This window comes from Colletotrichum karsti (assembly GCF_011947395.1).
Source record: "Colletotrichum karsti strain CkLH20 chromosome Unknown Scaffold39, whole genome shotgun sequence".
In the NCBI taxonomy this organism is placed as follows: domain Eukaryota; kingdom Fungi; phylum Ascomycota; class Sordariomycetes; order Glomerellales; family Glomerellaceae; genus Colletotrichum; species Colletotrichum karsti.
In genome coordinates, this window is record NW_024065939.1 from 487285 (window position 1) to 511512 (window position 24228).

At 38.8% G+C, this 24228-nt stretch overlaps 7 protein-coding genes across 7 annotated transcripts; 3 read left to right on the forward strand and 4 right to left on the reverse strand.

Annotated features, from left to right (window-relative positions):
* Positions 1-707: 707 nt before the first annotated feature.
* Positions 708-1326, forward strand: CkaCkLH20_10354 (uncharacterized protein; the record flags this gene model as incomplete). Its single annotated transcript, XM_038893068.1, has 4 exons — positions 708-744; positions 825-936; positions 1067-1164; positions 1223-1326. 4 exons carry the CDS (start codon positions 708-710, stop codon positions 1324-1326), a joined length of 351 nt encoding a protein of 116 aa, XP_038741723.1.
* A 453-nt stretch (positions 1327-1779) lies between these two features.
* CkaCkLH20_10355 (uncharacterized protein) lies at positions 1780-2871 on the forward strand (the record flags this gene model as incomplete). The annotated part of the gene is made up of 2 exons (XM_038893069.1): positions 1780-1902; positions 2023-2871. The coding sequence occupies 2 exons, from the start codon at positions 1780-1782 to the stop codon at positions 2869-2871; spliced, it is 972 nt and encodes a 323-aa protein (XP_038741724.1).
* Positions 2872-3776: 905 nt separating this feature from the next.
* On the reverse strand, positions 3777-4595 carry CkaCkLH20_10356 (proline iminopeptidase; the record flags this gene model as incomplete). The annotated part of the gene is made up of 1 exon (XM_038893070.1): positions 3777-4595. One exon carries the CDS (start codon positions 4593-4595, stop codon positions 3777-3779), a length of 819 nt encoding a protein of 272 aa, XP_038741725.1.
* Positions 4596-5748: 1153 nt separating this feature from the next.
* On the forward strand, positions 5749-6943 carry CkaCkLH20_10357 (putative alcohol dehydrogenase; the record flags this gene model as incomplete). Its single annotated transcript, XM_038893071.1, has 3 exons — positions 5749-5903; positions 5983-6707; positions 6762-6943. 3 exons carry the CDS (start codon positions 5749-5751, stop codon positions 6941-6943), a joined length of 1062 nt encoding a protein of 353 aa, XP_038741726.1.
* Positions 6944-7211: 268 nt separating this feature from the next.
* On the reverse strand, positions 7212-8435 carry CkaCkLH20_10358 (molybdopterin cofactor; the record flags this gene model as incomplete). The annotated part of the gene is made up of 1 exon (XM_038893072.1): positions 7212-8435. One exon carries the CDS (start codon positions 8433-8435, stop codon positions 7212-7214), a length of 1224 nt encoding a protein of 407 aa, XP_038741727.1.
* A 9595-nt stretch (positions 8436-18030) lies between these two features.
* On the reverse strand, positions 18031-18606 carry CkaCkLH20_10359 (uncharacterized protein; the record flags this gene model as incomplete). The annotated part of the gene is made up of 2 exons (XM_038893073.1): positions 18031-18264; positions 18340-18606. The coding sequence occupies 2 exons, from the start codon at positions 18604-18606 to the stop codon at positions 18031-18033; spliced, it is 501 nt and encodes a 166-aa protein (XP_038741728.1).
* A 1171-nt stretch (positions 18607-19777) lies between these two features.
* Positions 19778-20548, reverse strand: CkaCkLH20_10360 (uncharacterized protein; the record flags this gene model as incomplete). The annotated part of the gene is made up of 1 exon (XM_038893074.1): positions 19778-20548. The coding sequence occupies one exon, from the start codon at positions 20546-20548 to the stop codon at positions 19778-19780; it is 771 nt and encodes a 256-aa protein (XP_038741729.1).
* Between the last annotated feature and the right edge of the window lie 3680 nt (positions 20549-24228).

Below are 24228 nucleotides of genomic sequence, written 5' to 3' on the forward strand. Positions count from 1 at the left end.
TCCGAAAGACCCCACAAATCCGGCCCCCAGAGTTCCAGAATCAGACATTTGGGGGTTTGCCCAGCTTCCCGTCGTATCTTGGGTTTTCTCGTCCAACAGGGCCAGCTTGAGAATGCGGCCGCGGCAAAAAGGCACCCAGCTGAAGAGAATACGCGACGTACTCGTGAAATTCGGTAGGCGGAAAGGCTCGTCCAGGATTCTCGCGGGGATAGAGCCTCCTGTTGGCCGTCGCACAGGTCGGCTGGCGATCCCATCTGGTCTCAGGTCTGGACGAAGGTCTCTGCTTAGTGTTCGCCCTTTCGTTATCGGGAAGAATCCCCTCCCTCACATCGCGCGCGGGAAAAGTAGACTTCGCGCTTGGGAAAAGTGTGGTGCAACTTGTCAGATGAGATCGGTTCGTGGGGCGGGTTCAGGAGGGGCCGCCCGACGGCTCGCGCGGACGGTCGGATCTTCACCCCGGGGCGTGCGTTAATCCGAAAAACGTGTCGGGTCGGCTGAATGAGTGGGACCCACCAGCCGGATTCTTTCCCCAGGTGTTGGAGCTGCTTCCCGCCTAACTTACCAGGCAGAAACATCCAGATGCGACCGTGGAACTGGGGAAAGCTTCAATCGCGCAAGCCAGCACGTGGAGCATCCGACGTACCCATCTCCTAAGCAGCTGTGCTCGTTGTTTGTCGTCGCGCAGTGAACCCAGCACATCATACAAAATGGCTTCCAAGCGGGATATGCGCCGGCCGGACCTGAGTAAGTCACAATCCCTCCAAAACGCGACGGTCACCGTGATGGCAGTTACAATGGCAGTGGCTAATCCATGAACGTTGCAGTCGTCCCCTATCAGGAGCCCAGGGCCAAGGGCGAGAACGCCGAGTTCTCCTCCACGCTTTCTTCGACGCTGCCTATGGCTGCTATGCTCACCCGCAACAAGTTCATCGGATGGTACGCGACTTGTGTTTCCCCAATACCTAAGCCCGTCGATCGACAGTCACCATCTCACGTCCATCCCCGCGAGAGTGGCACTACGTGGGACATTCATTATAGGAGAATAGGCTGACGAGGTACACCGCAGGGCTTCCGTAGTTTTCAGTGTCCAGACCTGGCTCGGCGAGAGCGAGGAGACCAAGAAGAGCTCCGCGACCCCAGGATACTTCTCCGTCGGCATGTCAGGTATGGCTCCCAGAAACCTATTGTCAGTCTCTCGTGTGCAAGAGCTAACCCGCCGTAGTCATGGCCCTCGCCGTCAGCTATCTCCCCATGTTCCTCCCTCCTCCCGTCCAACGGGGCGCCGCCACCGGCACCGGCCCCGCTGCTCCCGTTCCTCCCGCTTAAGAACGATCACCGACGCATTGAGTATAAGGGTGGCACGTTTTGAACCATCATGTTTTAGGCGGACGAGCGATATAGCGATTGACAGGGCGAGTGGTTGGGTTTGCAGTACGAGCAACTTACGCATGATGAGGCCAGGGACACGTGGAGGAGTTCGGCTGGCGGCGACTGTAATAATACCTCAAAACACAACGGCCGTTATTGAATGGCCCGTGGATATTTCGTCTTAATAGCAAGCATCATCATCACAGCCGTCACTTCACCGTGATGTCGCAGCTTATTGATGTGGCAAGCATTTTCGGTGGTTCTTATGCCAGGGAGGCGGCTGCTTGATGTCGTCATACGGGCGCGGCCGGAAAACCGGGCTGCGTCTTCTCCCTGTCTCATTCAGCTGCGACCTCGCGCCGACTACATGCGAGTCAGATTTACGCAACAACACCAAGCCTCTCGACTAAGATGGGCTCACAGGTGACAGACGAGGCCTCGGTCCTCGAAAAGTTTGACCGACTCGTCGAGGCCGGGACAGTCTTGTACACCCCGGACCTGAAGACGATTCGCCTCACGGACGGTGCACTCCAGGTAACACACCGCCCTCACGTCCCTTTGATAACCCGACCCAACATGCGCATATTCTTCCACTCATGCCTCATTTCTCATTAATCACGATAACACATATTCCATGGCTAACAAAAAGAACAGTTCGAGTTCCTCATCACCTCAGCCCTGAAATCCAAACCCCTCGCCGTGTGGGGCAACGCCGAGCTCGACGACGAGCAGCCCGACGACCGGCAACAACCACAGCCAAAGACGATCACCACGGCCAGCGGCGCGGCGCTGCAACTCGACGCCGACGGCCGTCTCCCCGGCGGCGATATCTCCGTCGCGGGCTTCGTCATCGACCTCGTCAACGCCGGCTCCCACGTCCTCATGTTCAACAAGTTCTGCGTCTACCGCCCGCACCTCATCCTCCTGACGGCGGACGGCCACCGGCGGCAGTTCGAGGCGCTTGGGGCCGCGGACCTGGAGGCCGCGAGGGGCGTGCTCGAAGGTCTCAACGACGGGGGAGAGCAGGATTTCCTCGCCATCTTTAATTGCGGCAAGGACGGCGGGTGTTCGAGGCTGCACAAGCACATGCAGATCATCCCCGCGCCCTCGGCCTTCGCGCTCTGGCCCGACGACGGGGTCCAGGAGAGGGAGGTGCCGTACCGGTATCTCATCAAGAGATTTGAAGGGGGCGGGATGCCGGCTGCGAAGGAGTTGGCGGGGGAGTATAAGAGGATGTTGGTGGAGGCGACGAAGGCTGTGCCCGGGCGGGAGGAGGTCGTGGAGGAGGACGGGGACGGGAGGGGGATTGCGGTGCCGCACAATGTGATTCTGAGTCGGCGCTGGATGGTGGTTGTGCCGAGGAGGCGGGTCGGGTTCGAGAAGGCGGATGCGAATGCGGCGGGGATGATGGGGGTTGTTTGGGCTTCTGGAGAGGAGACGTATGAGGCTTGGAAGGAGCTGGGGCCGAAGTGGGTGCTTGTGGAGGTTGGTGTGAGGAAATGATGGGATAGAAGTTAGATTTCCAAAGCTTTTGCTTGGTTTGCTTTCTGTTTTTCTCAGACTGTTAGAATGATGGTTTAAGACGAAGATCATGATCATGATCATAAAGATCCAAGATGATATAGATAGAGAGTAGAACGAGAAGTATTTTGATACACTAATAATAAGTCTACTATCGCAACCGGCTAGGATAGTCGGTGAACCAACGTATTTCTTATGGTTGTTATTAGTTGTATTAAAACCGGGTTTCGAAATTCAAGATATTGTCTTGACCATGTGTGTACAGAATCGAGAAGCTATATACACCGACAATTCTGCTCAACTACATTCATTTAGAACCCCCGCACAGAATTTACAGTTTTGCCTCCCTCTTCTTTCTCCTTTCAAACGGAATAACCCCAGCAAAAGCCCTCGCAAGCACCGTCCCCTCCTCACACTTCATCTTCCCTTCTACCACAAAACTCCTGCCCTCCAACTTGTTTAGCACCACCGTCACGCCCACCACAGACCTCGTCTTCACCGGCCTCAGATATGTCAGCCTTAGCGTCCTCGTAACCTGCGACAGCGGCTCCATCAGCCCGCGCATCTTGTCGACGAAAGCGACGGTGGCCCATCACTTGTAGATAAGATTCAAGGCGGTGATGAAACCTCTCTGGAAAAGCTGAGATAGCGATGTTGAATTCGAGCCTCAATATCATCTCCTCCATCCTTGCTCAACAGCTGTTCAACCGTAGTCATCATCACTGCGGGTCACGAATGCGAGATACCACATACTTAGCAGCATCAGCATCACAAACAGACTCTACAAGGTAAGACCGTAAGCAGTCTCTGGGTCCGAAATTGCCACATACGACCGAAAGCTACACCTGTCAATTTTGAGCAACCCTCAAAGTGGGCTACTCACATCTTCAGGAGTCAGATTTGACAAAACCTTCCGCTGCTCGCCAAAACTCATCCGGTCCCTCGATCCAAGGAAAGTGTCCAAGCCCCGGCAACACAACGATTTTGGAGCCCTTGATGCCATCAGCTACCGCCTGTGCTCCGGCGGTACTGCAAACAGAGTCCTCCTCCCCCTGAACAATCAGCGTCTCGGCCTCCACCAAGCCCGCGTCCCGGATATGCGGCAGCTTGTTCTCCTCCAGCCCGTCATTCCGATTCGTCCGCCACGCGTAGGCCCGCGCCGGGTTCGCGCTCGTAAGAGGTCCCGCCATGTCCCGCCTCAACCCGTCCGCCTTCGCCGCGTCCGCGAACCACCACACCATCGTCCGATCGAGCATCTCCCGAAAATGCGCGTCGTCCCTCGGGCCCCCCGCGCCCGCGACCTCCATCAGCACCTTCGCCGCGGCCATGTACGTCGGATCGTCCCCCCTCCTCGCCATCATCTCCTTGAAAAGCCCCGGCGCGGCGTCCATGACCTGCGGCGAGAGCAGGAGCAGCCGTTCCACGCGGCGCGGGTGGCGCTGGGCGTAGCGCAGCGCGACGGCGCCGCCGTGGGAGTGGCCCGCGAGGAGCGGGAAGCGGTCGAGACCGAGGTGGGCGCGGAGATGGTCGAGGTCGTCGGCCATGGCGGCGGCGGTCATAGTGGAGGGGTCCGGGGGCGCGGAGGAGTCGCCGTTGCCGCGCGGGGTGAGGTAGAGGACGGTGCGGGGGGCGGAGCCGCGGACGAGGTAGCTCAGACGGACGCCGGCTGCGTCGAAGAAGTGGTGGCCCAGGGCGAGGGGGTTCATTTTGGGGGTTTGGGGTGTGAGTGTGAGGAAGTGAGGTTGTGTGAGGAAGTTTGTTTGTCACGCGTTCTTGGCAATTAATATCGATTTTCCGTTTGGTTCAAAAGTGAAGGATGTGGAAGGATCACAGATTCACCGTCAATCGACACCGGGTTACCCGGATTTTCGCCTCATCCAATGGGAGGATGTGAAGGAATAGTTCGTACCACTGAATGAAGGTTAGTCGCGTATGACGGCACTAGCCCAGAATCCTACTACCACGATGGCGGCATCACTGACGGGAGAAGCCTTCGAGATGGCGGCGTCGGAGGGTCCAGCTGTTTTCCGGTCCCGATCGGCTTTGGTTCATTTTGATAACATTTTATATGCAGTGTTGAATCTTTGAAGGATTCTTTCGTGCGGGCGAGGAGCCCTTAAAGATGGCGCGGGCTGTTCTATCTGCATGTAATTGATCTGAATCCTGGGAAGGATTCAATGTCTTTCAATGAAATTCTGCGCTGGGGACGATTAGTTCCGTAACCTGTATAGACGTCATGGCAGTGCTAGGGATAGGCTGTATGAAATATCCATGCCAAACGCAAGAAGAAAACTCCGACGGAGTTGAGAGGGTAGGTTTTGGTCATAAGAGACTCTTTGTTGTATTTTGCCTCGTGGACGCTGGAATCGGCTCACAAAGCCCATTCTATATTCTATGACATGATGTTATCGTGCTTGTTACAGAACATCTATACAAAGTTCAGCTCCACGAGACGGTTTCGCAGCGTTAATTTTCTCAAGAACCGACATGTTGCTACTTCTTGACTTTCTTCCTGTTTCGTCGTGGACTTATAAAAATTCCGTTGAAGCAGTTGCGGTTGAAGACCCGAGTATTCGAAGGCAAGCCGTGATTCGTCGTCGGAAGTTGCGGCGCGCACTGTCGAAATCACGGCCATGAAACCTCGGCTGTGTGATCCGGCAGCTCCGTATTAGTTCTCCACACTTCCCGGCCGACGCAATGCCGGGCTTGTACCCGGCGCGGGGTATGTCCCACCATCTGGTCTGAACACGTACATACGTCCTTTGCAAAAACTAATACATCAGCTACTTTCACTTAAGCTCATTATCGAAGGACACATCATTTTGTGCTTTCACGAAAACAACTGCGAAAACTTTCAACATGGACTCCGACGACGATGACTTGCCCACAGTGCAAAGAGCCGCCGTGATTCAGAATCCCGGCCCAAATGCGACGATTGCGATTCGGAACAACATGCCAGTCGGAACACCTGGTCCTCACGAGATCCTCGTCCGTATTAGTGCTACTGGCGTTTGGTAATCACCCCCCCCTTTTTTCAGTCCCGATCCTGACATGAGGCAACCGCTGCTGACCGATGTCGTCGATGGTGCGAAGCGGATCAGAGACGCGGGCATTCCGAGGCTGGGGCGTGTACGATCCGATCGTCGGCCATGAAGGCATAGGAAGAGTGGTCAAGCTGGGCGCTGGCGTTTCCGAGGATATGCTCGGCCGAAAGGTCGGGGTCAAATGGCTCTACAGGGCATGCGGCTCCTGCTCCGTCTGCCTCCGGGGCCACAGGAATAACTGCCCGAAGCAACTGAACACCGGAAAGCACCGGCCCGGGACGCTCCAGCAATATGTCGTAGCCGACGCCCGTTATGTCACAGAGATCCCCGACGGCCTCCACGACGCGGAGGTGGCGCCCTTGCTCTGTGCCGGGCTCACCATGATGGGCGCGGTGTCTAAATTGAAAGGCGACCTCTCTCCTGGTGATTGGGTCGTTATCCAGGGAGCTGCCGGTGGCCTGGGGCACTTGGGTGTTCAGATCGCTGCGAAGCTGAGGGGGTATCGGGTGATCGCGGTCGACGGGAGCGGTCATGATCAGTTCTGCAAGGACATGGGGGCGGAAGCCTTCATAGACTACACCAGAGACGATGTCGAGAAGGAGGTCATGAAACTGACGGGAGAGGGGGCGCATGCTGTCATCGTGGTTCCTGAGTCTGAGGACGCCTACAGGATAGCTCCTAAGCTGGCCAGGTCGATGGGAACGATTGTGTGTGTTGGGCTGCCTCACAACGACTTTCAAATTCCCATACCTGTGTCCCTTTGCGCTTTGAAAGGTAAGCTGAATAGACTACCTGAGTGGAGACGAAACACTGACTTTCTTTTGTCAGCACTGAATATCAAAGGTGCTATGGTGGGAACGGAGCGAGAGATGGAAGAGCTTCTTAAGGAGGCCGCCGCAGGGCGCATTCGGGCTTCCATCGACTACTTCCACATCTCTCAAACGTCGGAGATCATCTCACAATTGATTAATGGTGAGGTGTTTGGAAGAGCTGTAATCACTACTCTGTGATTAGATCAACCCTTGGGATTAAGTTGTCTTGCGACTGACGAGCCGAGATTTTAATAGACCTCTGTGGAAATGTCTTTCAGCCGTTGACGGCAATAAATACGTCTATTTCGTCTACTAGAACATTCACTTCCTGCAACTTTAGGATCAGCCAAATTCCAAGTCTAACTACGTCTAATCAACTCCCTTGTGCAAAAGCACAATTGATTCTCTATGTTAACCCACCAAGAAGACATAGGCAAGAAGTCACAAGAGATATGAGCCACTCAGTCTAATAGTCTTTGCCGGTTGAGCCATACAGATGGACACCAGTCTCCAACACCTCAATCTCATCACCTACTTTGACATACAAACCTGCCCTCTGCTCCTTGGCCTCCTCTAGGTCCTGGTCCTCAGGAACGCAGTGCATACCAATGTACCCCAATGCTGCGGGGTTACCATTCTCAACAGTACGGTAATCGATCAAAGTCGTACTCGGTTGTGGTTTCCCCTTCTTTTTTTCCGCCGCTGGTCTATCTGCGTCGAAGGTAGCTGTCTGGAGGTTGACGTTGGGCATCGTGCAACGAGAAGTACGGCAGACGACCGAGAGCTTTGGCGCAACTTCAGCTCTCTTGTCCTCAGAGATCGCCTTTGGAAGAATACGGAAGCGCTTCCAGGACTCTTCCGCGAATGCCGGCGCTCCAGTGACCCAGATATTTGCGCGGAAGCGAAGAGCATCCAGGGGTCGATTCTCCGGCGGCATCAGTGCCGAGACGGCATGCACCGAGGAAAGGGAGTTAACATTAACGGGCTGCTGGTCGGTGTAGCCGTGAACAGATGGTGTGCCGATGTGTTGGAGGGGCGCCAAGTTCCTATCGCATCGGGTTAAGGTGTCAGGGGTGCACCTCATGAGTGTCAAGCCTCGTTTATCCGGGATTTGGAGGTATTTCTTCAGTTTAGGTAGGGCCTCCGCGACTGACGGGATGCTTCCCATGTCAAGACCGCTTGCTTGGCGAGCATGAATACCGAACTTTTTGATTTTGATTCCGAATTCGCTTGTCTCCGAAGGTGTAGGTTGGAGTGGTGCGATCATCATGACCTCGGGTACGGCGGTGGAGTCCCACGTGTAAAGCAGAGTCTCGAGCCGTTGAATCCAGCTGGGAGGATCCGGGTCACGGAAAGCGAGCACGACGCATCCACCCGCCTGGACTAGCGGATCATTAGCGTCGCTATTGTCGCGAGGAAGCCAAATTTCTGTCCTGATGTGGCACATGTTCGGCTTTGTACGTTGGCTGATGAACTTCCATGATATTTCTCTCGTGTCTGGATCGACAACTTCGGTAGAAATGGCGAAGCATCTGTCGTAAAGAAAACCCGTCTTGGTCAGAAGAGCCCGGTTCACTTCAATGAAGCCACATGACTTGACAGGATGGATGTAAATCGACTTGATGCGAATCGGCCCATTCGTCTCGGTGTCTTCTGGTGCGTCATAGCTAGCGTCGAACTGGTCTGTCATGTTGCTCGATGACACGCCGATCCTCCGCAGCGGCCTGAGCTTTCTCCGAGTGGCGGCACACTTCGCTGTTTAGGTGCAATTGCCTCACCCGGTTGCTCACGTTAAAACGGCTGCTTTAATCTAGTGAAGTGATGCCTAGAGTGAGACTGGGGTGAGCAGGGCGAGTAAATACACGAGCGCTAACGGCTAACCGTTTACTAAATCTAGAACTAGGTTATAATATCTTAATAACCCTCCTCCTAGGAATAGTGAACTAGGTGGCCACCTAATCCTAGGAAAAAGCTGGCGCACCTCATCCTAGGAACGTTAATAAATGGGTTCCTATGAGGGACGCCTAATCCCAGGAACAGTGAGTTACTATAATTGAAACTGTTCCCCAGGCGTCCGCCCCCACTCTTTAATCCTGGGAACAGTGAGCTGCTTAGACCCCTTACCTAATCCTAGGAATAGTAAATAGGCCCCCGTTAGAAACCCCTAATCCCAGGATCAGTAAGTTGCCCGTCACCTTTATCCTATGATCAATAAGCTACCCCCTATAATAATCCTAGGAACAAAAAGGTGCTCATTCTAGCCCTTAATCTTTAGAATAGTAAACTACTTATTCCTTCTATTTATATACCCTAAATCCAAAAAAACTATAAGCTGCTCTCCCATCTTAAACTCTAAAATAGCGCTATACTAGTTCTATATAAAACCCCACTTTATAATAAGAGTAGTATTACAACCCGTTAGGTATAAATAATATATTACGTGCGCTGCAACTAGTTACTACGGGCGTATACCTATATAGGCTAAGGTTAATTTTTCCCGTCCTTCTACCTTAATTAGAAACGAATTATTCACTTGTATTTATAAAGACTTAGGAATTCTAGAAGCTGTCGCTCTCTTAAGCATAAAAGAATCCATTATAATAGCAAAGGGAATATATTTAAGTCTAACGCTTTAGGTCTTATTAGCCTTAACTAGACCTAGAGTGCCCTATTAAAAGAGGTATATAAGGATATATTATAACTAGCTAACTAATAGTAGGGTTTATATTAATAGTAAGTTAGGTAATAATAATAGTAAATAGTTAAAGGTTATTCTATAGGTCTAATTAAGTAATTATAAGTCTTTAAAGGTCTTAGTAATTAGTTAAAGCTTTAATAAGAGTTATAAGATAATTATTACTTAAGTATAGCTAAAAGTATTAATAAAGGTAATTATAAAGTTAATTACTAAAGAGCTATAGAAGTCTACCTTTAAGTAGACTTAAGCTTATCCTATATATAAGTTTTATTCCCTTAGCTTTTTTATTTTAATTACTTACTAAGTAATTACTTAATAGTTACTTAAAGTAAGTATTTATAATTTATATTATAAATAGTTTATATTTTATCTTATTAGTATTTATACTTCCTTAATTATATAACTTACTTATAATTCTTTTATTTTAAGGAGTCCTCTTTATTCTTATAATCCTATATATAAAAGTATTATTATAACTACTTAGTATCTTAATAGAGCGTTCCTTATTAGTTATACCTAATAGGTTATAATATTAAGTCCTCTCTTTAATAGTTTAGTCCCTTAGACCTATATAAGTAGGTAGTATCTCTTAGGTTAGAGAGTTATTAATCTTACTTCTTTATTTTTATAATACTAATACTATATTAAGTTATATTTAAAAGTAAAAGTCTAATTAAGTAGTAAAGGCTTCTTTTATTATTTATTATTAGCTTTAGTTTTAAGAGATCTTTTAGAATAGTTTTAAGGTTATATTATATTTTTATTATTAAGTAAATAGCTATATTTATAAGATAATAAAGAAGTATTTAAAGTATCGTAAGTATACTTATTAGGGTTATTTATATAATATAATTAGGGTAGTAGTTAATACTTATAGGTATTTATTTCTAGCCTTTTTATTTTTTATTAATTTTAAGGTATTTTCCTAATAAGCTACTTTCTTAAAGAATCTTAATAGCTTAAGTTAGCTAAAAGAGCTAAAAAAGAGGTATTTTATAAAAAGGTAGCTATATTATAGAAGATATAGCTTAAAATATTAAAGTCTCTAAGTTAGCTTAAGCGTTATTAAAAGGAGAAGTAGTTAATCTTTAAGAAGAGTAATATAGTAATATCTAAATAGTTAGTTATTATAAGAGAGTCCTTAAAGGAGTCTAAGTCTTTTTTAGCTATTAAGGTTTAAGCTAATAGCTATATAGATATAGTTAATTAAAGTATAGTATTTATAGGGGTTAAGTTTTCTAAAATAGTTAGTTTTAATAGTAGTCTTAGAGTAGTACTTAAAAGTACTAAAGGTTCTTAATAGGTTTCTATAAGTTATCTTTATATCTATATCCTTTCTACTTAATAAGGTATTTTATATTTTTATTTCTCTTATAGTAGTTAATAATTTATTTAACTTTATATTTTAATTTAAATAGTTCTATAATAATATAGTCTTTTATATATAAACTTATTAATACGTTTTTAAAAAGTAAAATATAAAAGACTAAATAATACTTTATAATATCTAATAATATAAGTTTAAAGTTAATATTAAATACCTTCTTTATAATTCTAAAAGGTTTAAGTTTCTTAAAGTCTAACTTATTACTTAGTTATTTAGTTTTAATATTTTAATAGAAAAAGTATATATTATCCCTCTCCTATAGAGTTAGTCTCTTAACTCTTAAGGTATTAATATATTTATATATTTATTTATATATAAATTTAAGTTTTTTTAGGAGTTTCTATTAGATTTCCTTAAGTTTATTAATATCTACTATAGCTCTTAGGGCTATTAAGCCTTATTATAGTTCTCTATAGGCTATTAAGTTAAATCTATAGTTTAAATAAAATAGTAATTTCTTTATACTTTCCCTTATTATACTATTATAGATAAACTAAGCTATAAGTAGTAATTAAACCTAGTTATCTTATTAATAGTTAATATAGTAGTATAAATAGGTTTCTATAATCTAATTAATTTATTCTATTTAGCTATTAGTTTATAGATAGAAAGTAATAGATATCTTATAATTAGATCTTAGCTATAAGATTAAGGATCTCTAAAACTTAAAAGTAAATAACTTATTTCTATTAGATATAATTTCCTTTAGTATTCTATATTAGCTAATAATTACTTATAAAAACTTATAGATAAGGTTTTTTATAATATTAAACTCTATATATAGAATAAAATATAAATACTTTATAAGTCTATTAATAATAACTAAAATATTATTATAATAGACTTTAGTTATTAGTTCTTAAGACTTAAGTAACTTAATAATAAAGTTTAATAAAATAGATTTCTATATAGTTTATAGTACTAAGAGTAGCTATATCTTACTATAAAGCTAATATTAATTAGGTTTACTTTTTATATAAACCTTATAGTCTTTAATTATTAAAGATACTTCTTATTATATAGCTATTTTATTATAGTATTATTTAATATATTTTTATATTTTAGTTATACTTTAATAACTATATATAGGTATAGAATATACCTCTATAATAGCTTTAATAGATATTCTTTTAGTTAAGCTAATATTATTTCTTTTAGCTATATATAGAAGTCTAATAGCTAATATAAAGTTACCTTTTTAATTTATCTTAAAGATAACTTATATTTCCTTAAGTATTAAGATATTATAGTCTATCTATTTACTTAAGGTATTAGCTTATCTATTTTTAAATCCTTTATAGTAAATAATTTTAAAGTTAAATTTAAATAAGAATTCTATTTATCTAACTTATCTCTTATTTAAGATTTTTAAAGTAATAAAGTATAAGAGGTTCTTATAATCTATAAAAACCTTTACTAAGTACTTAATTCTTAAGAGGTAAAGTCTTTATTCCTTAAATACTTTAATAATTACTATAAGTTCTTTATTATAAATCTAATAGTTAAGCTTTAGTTTATTAAGCTTTTTAGAGAGAAAGGTAATAAGTTATAGTTACTCTTTTAAGTCTTATTAAGAGAGTTATACTCTTATTATAAAGTTAGAAGTATCTATTTTAACTTTAAAGGGTTTTTTTAAGTTTAATATATATAGAATAATATTATTTACTATATACTACTTAATTTAATTAAAGTCCTCTTAATATTATTTTATCTACTTAAAGGGTTTATCCTTTTAAGTAAGCTCTATAAAGCTTTAGTTAGTTTCTATATAGTTTTTAATAAACTATTAATAGAAGTTAATTAGCCTAAAGAAGGATTAAATATCTTTAACGTTCTAAAGCGTTAGCTACTTTTAGATTACTTTAATTTTCTTTTTATTTATTTTAATAACTTCTAAAATAGTAATAAATCTAAAATAGTTAACTTCTTAAATATAGAATTTACTCTTTCTTAGTTCTACTAGTAGTTTAATATCTTATAGTACTTTAAGTACTTAATATATATATTATTTATATTTATCTATTATTTTTAAGAAGATAAAGATATTATTTAGGTATATAATAATATATATATTAATATAGTTTTATAAAATATAGTTAATTATACTCTAAAAGGTTATTAATATATTAATAAGGCTAAAAGGTATAATAAGGGTCTTAAAATATCCTCTATATATTTTAAAGGTAGCTTTTTAAATATTATTATCTTTAATATAGATAAGGTTATAAGCTCCTTTAAGGTTAAGAGCTATAAATTAGTTTACTCTATATAGTAGGTCTTATAGTTTAGAGATAAATAGTAATAAGTAGTAATTCTTAATAGTAATATTATTAAGCTTTTAGTAGTTAATATAAAGTTATTTCTTCTTATTCTTTTTAAATATAAATAGGATTAGATATCCTATTAGTAATATTAAAGGTTTAATATATTCCTTCTTAAGGTTCTCTTCTAGCTATTTATCTAAATACTATATCTTATTTTGAAATAGTCTATAGATTAAGCTATATATTAGTTCTTTCCCTTCTTTTAGTTTAATTTTATAATTAAAAGGTTTATATTTTAGTAGTTTAATCTTTAGTTTTTTTATAAATAGTTTATTATAAACTTAATACTTATTTAGAATAATTAGAAGATAATTATTCTTTTTAATATCTATTATTAATAACGTTTTAATATTTTTACTTTTAATCTTTAAATAAGTAATAAATCTTCTTATTTAAAGAGTTATTAGATATTTATTTAAAGTACTTTTTTTAAGTTACTATTTAGTAATTAAGTTTTATTTCTATTAAAGTTAGCTTATTTTCTAATCTATCTATAGGTTATTATTATATAACTATAGTCTTTTAAGGATAGTATTATATTTATTTCTTATCTTTATAATATTAAAGTTTAATTACTTATTCTAGCTATAGATCTATATAGAGAGGTATATTATCTCTACTATAATATATTCTCTACTATATTAGACTTATTCTCCTTTAATAGTATTAAGTTTATAGTAGTTTTTTTCTATTTTTCTTACTTAAGTTATTTATTATCTATTTATTATATTAAGTAAAATAAAATTTCTTTAAGCTTTACTATTTATTATAGTAATAGCTAGTCTTCTATTAAGTTATATCTAAACTTAAATATATTTATATTATTAAGCTAGATATACTTTAGTTATACTATATAGAGACCTTATTTTATTTATTTATTATTATCCCTTAGTTTTAATAAGTAATTTTAGTTTTTTAATTAGTTATCTTTATAATAGGTAATTTATATCCCTTTATATTATACTTTCTAGAGTTAGCTTTCTTTATACTTTAATATAAAAGAGGTTACTCTATTTTAACTAAATTATTATACTCTAGCTTTATCTTCTCTATAGATTATATATTTATCCTATTAGTATTCTTATTAGCTTATATTAATATTATAAAGATATCTTATAGAGTATTTTTAGTTTAGTCTAAAGGTTATAATTTATCTATTAAATAGCTTAAGTTCCTATTTATAGACCTAATTAATATAATAGACCTTTTTCATAGGTTTATTATTATACCTTTTAGGGTAAAACTAATAGTTATATTTATCTTTAAGGTATTTTTTATATTTATTAAAAAAGTATTATAGCTAATAAAGGTAATAATAATAATAGCTTTCTATATATAAATATAAGTAGTTATTTAGTATAAACTCTAGTTTATAGTTTCTATTATATTATTCTCTTAAAGTACTAAAGAATTAAAATATCTATTTATTCTCTATAGAATTAATCTTTTTATACTAAAGGCGTTTATTAACCTTTATAGTTTTATTATTAAAGTCCTCTTTAAAGCTAATATTATTAATATTAGGTTTATACCTATAGATAGCTACTATCTAAATATATTATTATATAATATTATAAAGCTTATTTAAGTTATAAAGTAATTCTTTTTAGGTTACTAAAGCTTATCTATTAATCTAAAACCTTGTATAAAGGTCTAGTTTATCTAAGTTATTCTCTATTAATACTCTATATTCTAAGAGGCTATTAAGTTATTCTTAAGCCTTATACTTAAGTTTACTATTACTTTAGTATTTTATAGTAAAGGTTTATTAATTTAGAGTCCTATTAATATACTTTACTCTAGTAGTATTATATCCTATCCTATTAGGGTTCTTAAAGTACTATCCTATATATTTTTTAGAATTAAAGTAAATTCTATAGTTATTATTAAAATAAATAGTCTAACTAAGTTATTTATAAGGGATTACTTTAGTAGTAATATTAATTTATCTTTTTTAAGTATTAATTAAAAGTATTCTTTCTTAAGTACTCTATATTCTTTTATAAGGTATCTATTCTTATTATAGTTATAATATTTAATATTCTTCTTTTAGCTATTATCCTTATTATTATTCTTATATTAAGCTATATTAAGATCTATAAGTCTATTATAATATCTATAGATAGTATTATTATATTTATTATATTAATTATTATTATAGTATTAAGGCTACTATTAGTATTTATAGCTAGAGTTAATAAGTTATTAATATTTACCCTTCTCTTTATATTATTTATAAAGTTAATTATTAATCTTAATAGTAAGCTTAATATACTAGAGAAAGTTATTAAGTCTATTTATTTTAATAATTTTATTTTTAACTTTATCCTTAAGGTTATTATAAAATATAAAGATCTTATCTTTATTAATAAGATTTAACTAAATATAGATTTATTAAAACTCTATAATATAATCTTTAGCTAATTTAGTTTATTTAAAGTAAAATAAGTTTTATTTAGCTTATTATTTTTTATTAAGGTCCTAAAATAGAGACTTTAGGGTAGACTTAAAGCTTTAAAAGCTATTAAAAATATTTCTAACTTTAATAGAATAGTAATTAAATATTTCCTTATTAAGGTACTCTTTAAGAAAGGGTTTAAACTACTAAAGAGCTTATCCCTTAAGAAAGGTAGATATATAAATAACTTTTTTAGTTTTATTCTTAAAGTTACTATAATAGAAGTTTTAATAGTTTTTAACTTTAATAAGGAATCCTTTAAGCTATCCTAAAGATCTATTAAAAAGGTTAAAAGAATTAAGTTAAAGCTTCTCTCTTCCCTCTATAATAGAAATAGTAATAATATTACTAATAGCTTAAAGAGTATTAACTTTAAACTAAAGCTTATTATTACTATTATTTTTAGCTTTAAGCTAAGTATTAAGCTAATAGATAATATCCTAAAGTTTCTTTATATTATTCTTAAGTTTAATAGTCTCTTAAAAGCCTTATTTAATCCTCTTAATATCTCCTTAAGTAAGAGTAATTATATTATTATTATTAATATCTTATATTTTAGCTTTATTTAGCTCTTAAATAAGGTTACTAATAGATTACTTATTTAAGCTATTAGAGAAGCTTAAAGTAAGTAACTTAATAGAGGTATAAAAAGATATCTTATTTAAATACTATTTAGTAGTTCTTAAAAGGTAACTTATTAAATAGGAGTAATTAAAGTATTATAGCTAGCTAACTAATAGTAGGGTTTATATTAATAATAAGTTAAGTAATAATAATAATAAATAATTAAAGGTTATTCTATAGGTTTAATTAAGTAATTATAAGTCTTTAAAGGTCTTAATAATTAGTTAAAGCTTTAATAAGAGTTATAAAATAATTATTACTTAAATATAATTAAAAATATTAATAAAGGTAATTATAAAGTTAATTACTAAAAAGCTATAGAAGTCTACTCTTAAGTAGACTTAAGCTTATTCTATATATAAGTTCTATTCCCCTAGCTTTTTTACCTTAATTACTTATTAAGTAATTACTTAATAGTTACTTAAGGTAAGTATTTATAATTTATATTATAAATAGTTTATATTTTATCTTATTAGTATTTATACTTCTTTAGTTATATAACTTACTTATAGTTTTTCTATTTTAAGGAGTCCTCTCTATTCCTATAATCCTATATATAAAAGTATTATTATAACTACTTAATATCCTAGTGGGGCATTCCTTATTAGTTATGCCTAATGGGTTATAATAGGATAGCGCAATTATTAAAGAGATGCTTCAGCGCTATTTGCGGAGTTCACCGTAATTAGCGTGGGGGAAATGATTAATGCTCTAGCCTGGTTAAGACATAAGTATTCACGTCCACGAACATGCAGATTATGCAGGAAGCCTATGTAGTTAGTTGCATGCGGTCTTGAGGCCTTCGACGTTTCGAGTTGGCATGAGGCAGTGAAGTTAACCGCCACTGGATTGAATGTGCGACGAACTCGCCGCAGATAGCATGGTTATTCATGAGCGATGGATCCATACTTGCTGGGACAATTGTCTCTTAATTACATGAGATTCTGGTCCTTCAATAAAGCCGTGGTCATAAGATCAAGAGCACAGTGAACAGCTCAGGTTTAATCATTCGTCATATCTCTCCATCTTTCTCGCATAGTCTACTACTGACCAATGCGGAACAACCTTGACAAAATATCCAAGAACAACTCATGTCATACCTCCAGCTATATTCAAGGCGTTCCTATTGCTGACCCTTCAATAGGGAACACTGCAGATGTGCAAAACACTCCGCACAGGTGGGGCTCTTCCAATCTTTCCAATACATCCTCATTGTATCTTGTGCTTCGACCCTGATTGACTTGCTGCACTGAGCGTAGTGGAATAGGTTATGGCACCGGAAACAACGAGACATCACGTCGAACTTCCTTACGACGCTCAATCCTATGCCCAGCTCCTCACAATGATCGAACGAGACTGGGTCAGAAACAGTTGGTGGAGGAGTCGAGCCTTGGTGGACAACATTGGAATCATATCTTGTTGCGTATTTTTGACAGAAGTTCGCCCGTTCAGGTGCGGGGATCATGTCGTCGTGGTCGTTGGCCGGTTCATATCCCCAATGCTTCCAGAAGGTATTGTTGACCCTTCCGAGATGGATTTGCCCCGAAAAACTCTCTATCCTTTTGTTGACAGCTTTTTTCACGTCTTGGTCCAGTCGCTGGTCAAACCCGAGTGTCTCCCTCGATGTGGAAACGACAACTTGCTCGCAATTGTTTCCATGAGGCCCTAAGCAGAGAAAGGTGACTTTAGGAATCGGTAATGTAGCGTCATGTTTGTTTTCGGCAATGAAGTTGGTTGTGAACAGCGTCTTTAGCTTCGGTTGAATAGTGTCTTTGCACACGCGTCAAAATTGCATCATTTGAGTGCAGTAGATGTTGGAATCTTCAGTATCTTACCGAGGAAGAAAGCCTCGCTGTCGATCTTGTTATGCTGTGCAATGCCAAACTTCTGCACAACAACGCGGACCAACAGCTCTATGACCCCGCGAGATGAAATCTCCTTATGCTCAAGATATGAATCTTTTGGAAAGTCCTTGATAGCTGTCTGTATGGCACCACAAGTGTTAAGTACCGAGTGAATCAAGTTGAGCTAGAGACATTTCGTTAGCCATGTTTCAAGAATGCATTAATATCTGAGCTAGAGGGGGAAACTTGCATTGCTGACCCCAGCGTTCATTCTGAGATGTTTGTCCTCCAGCTTCTTCCTGATAACCTCAATAAGATACCCGATGAGTCTCAAGAGTATCCTCGAATCTTCAAATTCAAGTGAGAAATCAAGATTTCGAAGGTCCTTCACGACAGCTTCGTACAGTTTGGCCGCCGTGTTGCATGGGTTGATCTGATAAACGGTGGTTTTGCGCTTGTCGGTTAGCCCGTTTTTGCGAGGCACGTTGGCATCGGCGCCGCTGTGAACAGTTAGCGGTCTTGTCATAGTGTACGGTTGTTGATTCCGTAGAGCATAATGTGTTTGGAAATGATCCTCTGGATGCGGAAAATGATGACGAGAACAATTCTCTGCCAGGAGTCTAGGACGCTTTTGCGACCCTGGGTCGCGGGGCCGTTATCGGCTTGGGCTTCTTCCAACGTGTTCAAGTATCTTCGAATTGTGTCTAGTCTGTTTGAATCTCTTTGAGTCTCTTTAAGTCTCTTTGAATAACTTTGAGACACCCAAGAACTTCTTTGAGTTGCCTCAAATCACTTACAGCTTCTTCCAGCTGTTTTCAATTTGCCTTGAGCTACTTTGATTGTTGTTCAGTTATCGTAATGAATTGAAAGACATGGGTTCGTCGAGCGTCTTGGCCGCAGGTCTCAGCTATTCAGCGTCTGTCGCGGGGCTCTCTCTCTGATTGCGTCACTGTGATGATAGTCAACGGCCATTAATCCACAGAGACCAGCGGCTCCGTGTTGTGACCTATCAGCCACAAAACTAGAAGCTACTTTCGTGGCCTACGGTCGACGTGTTGCTGACAGGGAGGCGGCTCGCGGAGCTTCCAAGCGACTTACCTAATGTCTGGGCTGAGAGGCATGGAACTGGTTGGAGTACATAATTTTGTAGACGTCCAGCGGTGTCCGCGTTGTACCCAGATGCAGCTCTCGCGGGAGGACCATTGCGCTTCTCCCTTTGGTCATCGCCGCATATGCCTGATCATGGCCCGCTCTAACAGTGCTTGGAGAAAGCCAAGCTCAGCCTGCACTTCATGGCATTGTCTGTTCAGCTTCGGCGCAAGCTCTCCATCCGGCTCCAGTGCAAGGAGCAGATCCCCAATCGTGTACACCTAGAAGGATAGGAGCTTAGAGTGTATAGTGAGGGAAACACATGATCAAACGGGTAGGCGAAGAGCACGAGCTGCTACGAAGTGCTCGACATTAGGTGAGGGATAGGGAAGCAGTTTGATTCTAAGGAGTAACTATTGAGGACGATGCATATGTCTTCTTGATAATACTGATTCTCAAATTAGGATCCACTGAAAGAGCGGTAAAGCAGTCAATTAATCCTCTTTTATTGTTACAAACACCCTTCCTGACCCGGTCAGAAACGAAAACCCTTTCAATACTACCTGGACTGGCCACGACGTACCATGCCCTTCTAGGTGAATGCATGCCTAGGAGGAATACCAAGCGTCTATTCGAGCGGACCGAACCCAACAGCGAGTCTGCTCAATCAAGCCTCGTGATTCCTCAACCTCCTTCTTCTGCCAATCGCGACACGATGACAAGATCTTGGCCGCTGAGAAACGTGCCATGCCCTTCCCTCCGATTGCATCGATGATGTTGCGGAATGAGTATGGCCGCTCGTAGTTCTCAAGCCAAGCTTCGTCTCTGATGATCCAGACGGGCAGCCCGCTGTCTTGGAGATCGATGACAACTTGATAGCCGGTTGGATTCCAGTACTTGTTCTCGAAGTAGAAAGGGGCCTCATCATCAGTGTCAATGCTTGTCGTCGTTTTGTGCTTGTGGTTTGTGTCCTCGGACTGCGGTCGCATGATCAAGTGGCCAAGTGTCATGATGTGCTTCGGCAGGACCTCTGTACCAGCTTGTACCTGGATGTCTCCGGAGTCCCTTGGGACACAGTAGAGTCCCTGCGTCCAGAGGCAGCCCTTGCTGTTCTCTGGCTCGTCATCAGCATCGGAACCGGAATCGGAGTCGATGAGGTGGGAATCAACAGAGTTAGGCAGAAGCAGGCAGCCGGATCGGGAAACAGCAAACTCAAAGCCAAAACGTCTTAGCTGTAGAGACCAAGGACCTGGGATGATAGCAGTTGCAGTGAGATCAGAGAGGGCGGAGCCAAGGCTTCTGCAAGCTGTATCGGCTTTGTCGTAGACTGGACCAAGGGTGAGGTTTGTGAACCTTATGAGGACATTTGTTGGGGGCAGTGAGATGCTGAGATTGTGAATGGCGGATAATATAGTTGTGATGAGCCTGGTGTCTTCCTGGCATGTCTTGGCTTCAGCATCTTGGATCTCAACCAGAGGCTGCCTCGCACAGTTTGTCTGTACCTTGGCTTCAGCCGCTTGATAGTTGGAGTTGTCATTATATCCGTCAGTGGTGCTTTCGCAGGTTGAATAAGCTGACTTGGGCGACTGCGATGAGGACTCCTGGGAGGATGATGAAGACGAGGGGGAGTTCTTGTGGTTCACAACTTTCACACCACACGCAGAGCCTGTGATCAGGAGATATCAGCAATAGTATAGTGATGTCCGAATGAGTGACTCACTAGCGGGAGGCATAGCAAGTGGGTTGAGAGCAGATGCTCTCACGGAAGGAGGCAGCAAAGCGGTTAGTGAGGTTGACGTTAATGTGCGGTCCCTAAAGATTGAGGTGAAGTGGTCTTAATAGGCAGGCTGGTATGGGATGGATGGCCCAAAGCTGGAGAGTGGGCAGCAAAGGGCGAGAAAAAGAATGGAAGGAGGGGAAGGAAATATTTAGAAAGGTGACACGAAAAAGAATGGAAGGAGGGGAAGGAAATATTTAGAAAGGTGACACGAAAAAGAAAATGAGGAGGGGAAAAAACATTGACTTTGAAAAGGTGGCGCAAAAAGGTCACAAGAGGACAACAAAGAGGTATGTATCTTACCAAATTGGGACACTCTATTCGTTTAAGGCAGGTGTCACCAGTGGGCATAACTCTAGGCAACAAAATTTAACATTATGAGCTCTGAGAACAAGAAAGAGGCAATACCACATAGAACAAGCTGAATAATTGAGATATGACGTCAAAGTTACCAGCTTATGAGATTTCAAAAAAAAAAAAGGGTATAAGAAGAATTGATGCTTGTTCTTTGGGTGTTTCAGTGATGTCTGAGAGTTTTGAGGCCACACTCGATGCAATAGCCAGGGGGCGAATTGTGAGGCCGTCAGAAAAGATGGTTGACAGTGGATGATGGAGTTCCTGGCGCTATAGAACCTCTGTTTAAGCTTGATTGTTAGATTGTGAATGGCAATAGATAATAGCGCCTTAAGCTAGGCCTTAGAAAGCATGTTGATAGGGAAAACTTAAGAACTTGGCCTAGCTGCTTGACTGTGCCTCCTTCGACATAGGACGATGGTTAGAGCTCGCTGAAGTCCAGTGATGAGAACCCTATGAGTTTAAATCAATCTTTTTCTCACGTAAGCCACTCATCTCTGGCGTCGACTAGCAATAGAAGCCGTATGGGCGGAATCGAGAGTAGCGAGATCAAGAACAAGGTCTGCCGGTGCGCAGGAGTCCGCATATCTTGCAGTGAAAGGAAAGGGAGATTAGATATCATCAGTCGAAAATGTCAAAAAAAGGAGAGTAATCTATCTCACCTTGGCTGACGGGGCGTGCATACATGTTTCGTTGGTCTCATGTTGCGACAGCTTCATGCATTGCGGCGCCGTCGGGGGCAACATAGCCCGCACGGGCCCCCAAGGGCCACCTGGCCCATGGCTAGTCCGGGCGCTATCCCGACCGCCTAGCTAAGTACGTACTAGTAGAGTCACAACTGTGGCTGGGAGATGAATCCACTTTGCCGCTGTAGTGGAGCCCATAACATAACTCGGGAGACAAACCTTAAAATCGTAAGAAAACGTAGTAGGAGACATTATGTTACAACCTATTAGGTATAACTAATAAAGAACGCCTCACTAGGATACTAAGTAGCTATAATAGTATATTTATATATATAATTATAGGAATATATGGGGTTCCTATAAGAATAAAAGAACTATAGTATAAGTTATATAATAAAAAGAAGAACTAACTTCTAATAAGTAGTCTAGAGATAAGACTAGAATTAAAATTAATATATTAAGAGTAGTTTATCTAATAAGACTATTAATAAAATATTAGTTCTAAAGAATAAAAAAACTAATTAGACTTATATAGAGAGTAAGCTTAAAACTATTTAAGTTTATACTTCTATAGCTCTTTAGTAATTAATTTATAATTATTACTTATAATACTTTTAGTTATAATTAAGTAATAATTATTTTATAACTCTTATTAAAAACTTAATAAATTATTAAGCCTTTTATAAACCTATAATTACTTAATAAACTATATAAAATAGTAATTAATTATAATTATTATTAATCTCTAATTTATTATTAATATAAACCTACTATTAGTTAGCTAACTATAATTAAGCTATAACTACTCCTTTTAATAAATACTATATAGCTATAATAATTAAAGTTAATAAGCTATTTTAATAATAAAAGATTTTTCTCTTAATAAGTTTAAATTAAAAAGATATTTCTATTAAGTTATTTAATATTTTAAAAGTCTATATAGAGTATTATTAAGAATAACTTTAAACGTATTAAAATATATAACTTAATATTAAGGTTTAAAAATATACTTTTTATACTTAAAGAGATAGTATTATAGCTAGCTAACTAATAGTAGGGTTTATATTAATAGTAAGTTAGGTAATAATAATAGTAATAGTTATCTATAGTTATAGTTAAGTAATAATAAGTCTTTAAAGGGCTTAGTAATTAATTAAAGCCTTAATAAAAGTTATAGAGTAATTATTACTTTAAATATAGCTAAAAGTATCTAAGGGATAATTATAAATTAATTACTAAAAAGCTATAAAAGTCTAATCTTAAGTAGACTTAAGCTTATTTTATATATAAGTCTATTTTCCTTTAACTTTAGGCTTTTCTCTCTAGCTTAAAGTTATATTAAAGAAGTATCTTAAATTATTAGTAAGTACTTATTAAGTAAGTACTTATATTTACTTTACTAATATTTATTACCTTATTATTATATATCTTATTTTATAGTTCTTTTATTTTAAAGATATCTTATTTATTTCTATAACGTAGTTAATAAGTAAGGTAATTAGATAAGTAAGGTAATTACCTAACTAGGCAAACTAGACTTCTACCTTTATATATATATTATACTATACCTAGTAATATCCCTTATAAATAAAGAAGCTTAATTAAACTTAGCTATTTAAGTAATTAAATAAGCTAATAATCTTAGTATAAGAGCTATATTTTAGATCTACTTAATACCCTATTTAATATTATATAACTAAATTAAAAGAAAGATATTATAATATAATATAATACTAAACTTATAAAACTTAATTATATATAAAGAGAAGAAGCTAGTTAAATATATTTTTAATTTAGATTCCTAGTTATTTCCTCTCTATATAAATAGAGTAGAAGATATAGCTAATTAACTACTTACTAACTATAATATACTTCCTATTAGGAAGTATTAAGCCTTAAATTTTATTAAGTAATAACTATAGCTTTAGATATACTTTTTTTATAAGTATAAGTATAAGAGGGCTTAATATAAAGACCTAAATATAATAAATATATAGTTTTAGCTTATAGTAAATATAATTATAAAATATAGTATTATAGACTTAAATATCTATAACTTTAATAAAACTAGGTTTATAATAGGCTAAATTATATCTATTAGTATTTAATTATAATGTACTACTAGTAGTAGCTTATATAATCTACCCTATAAATAAGAAATAATAATAGTAAATAATAATAGTACTATTAGCTATATTAGTATTTATAATAGAAAATAAAAAGGTAGGCTAACTAGTAGTTT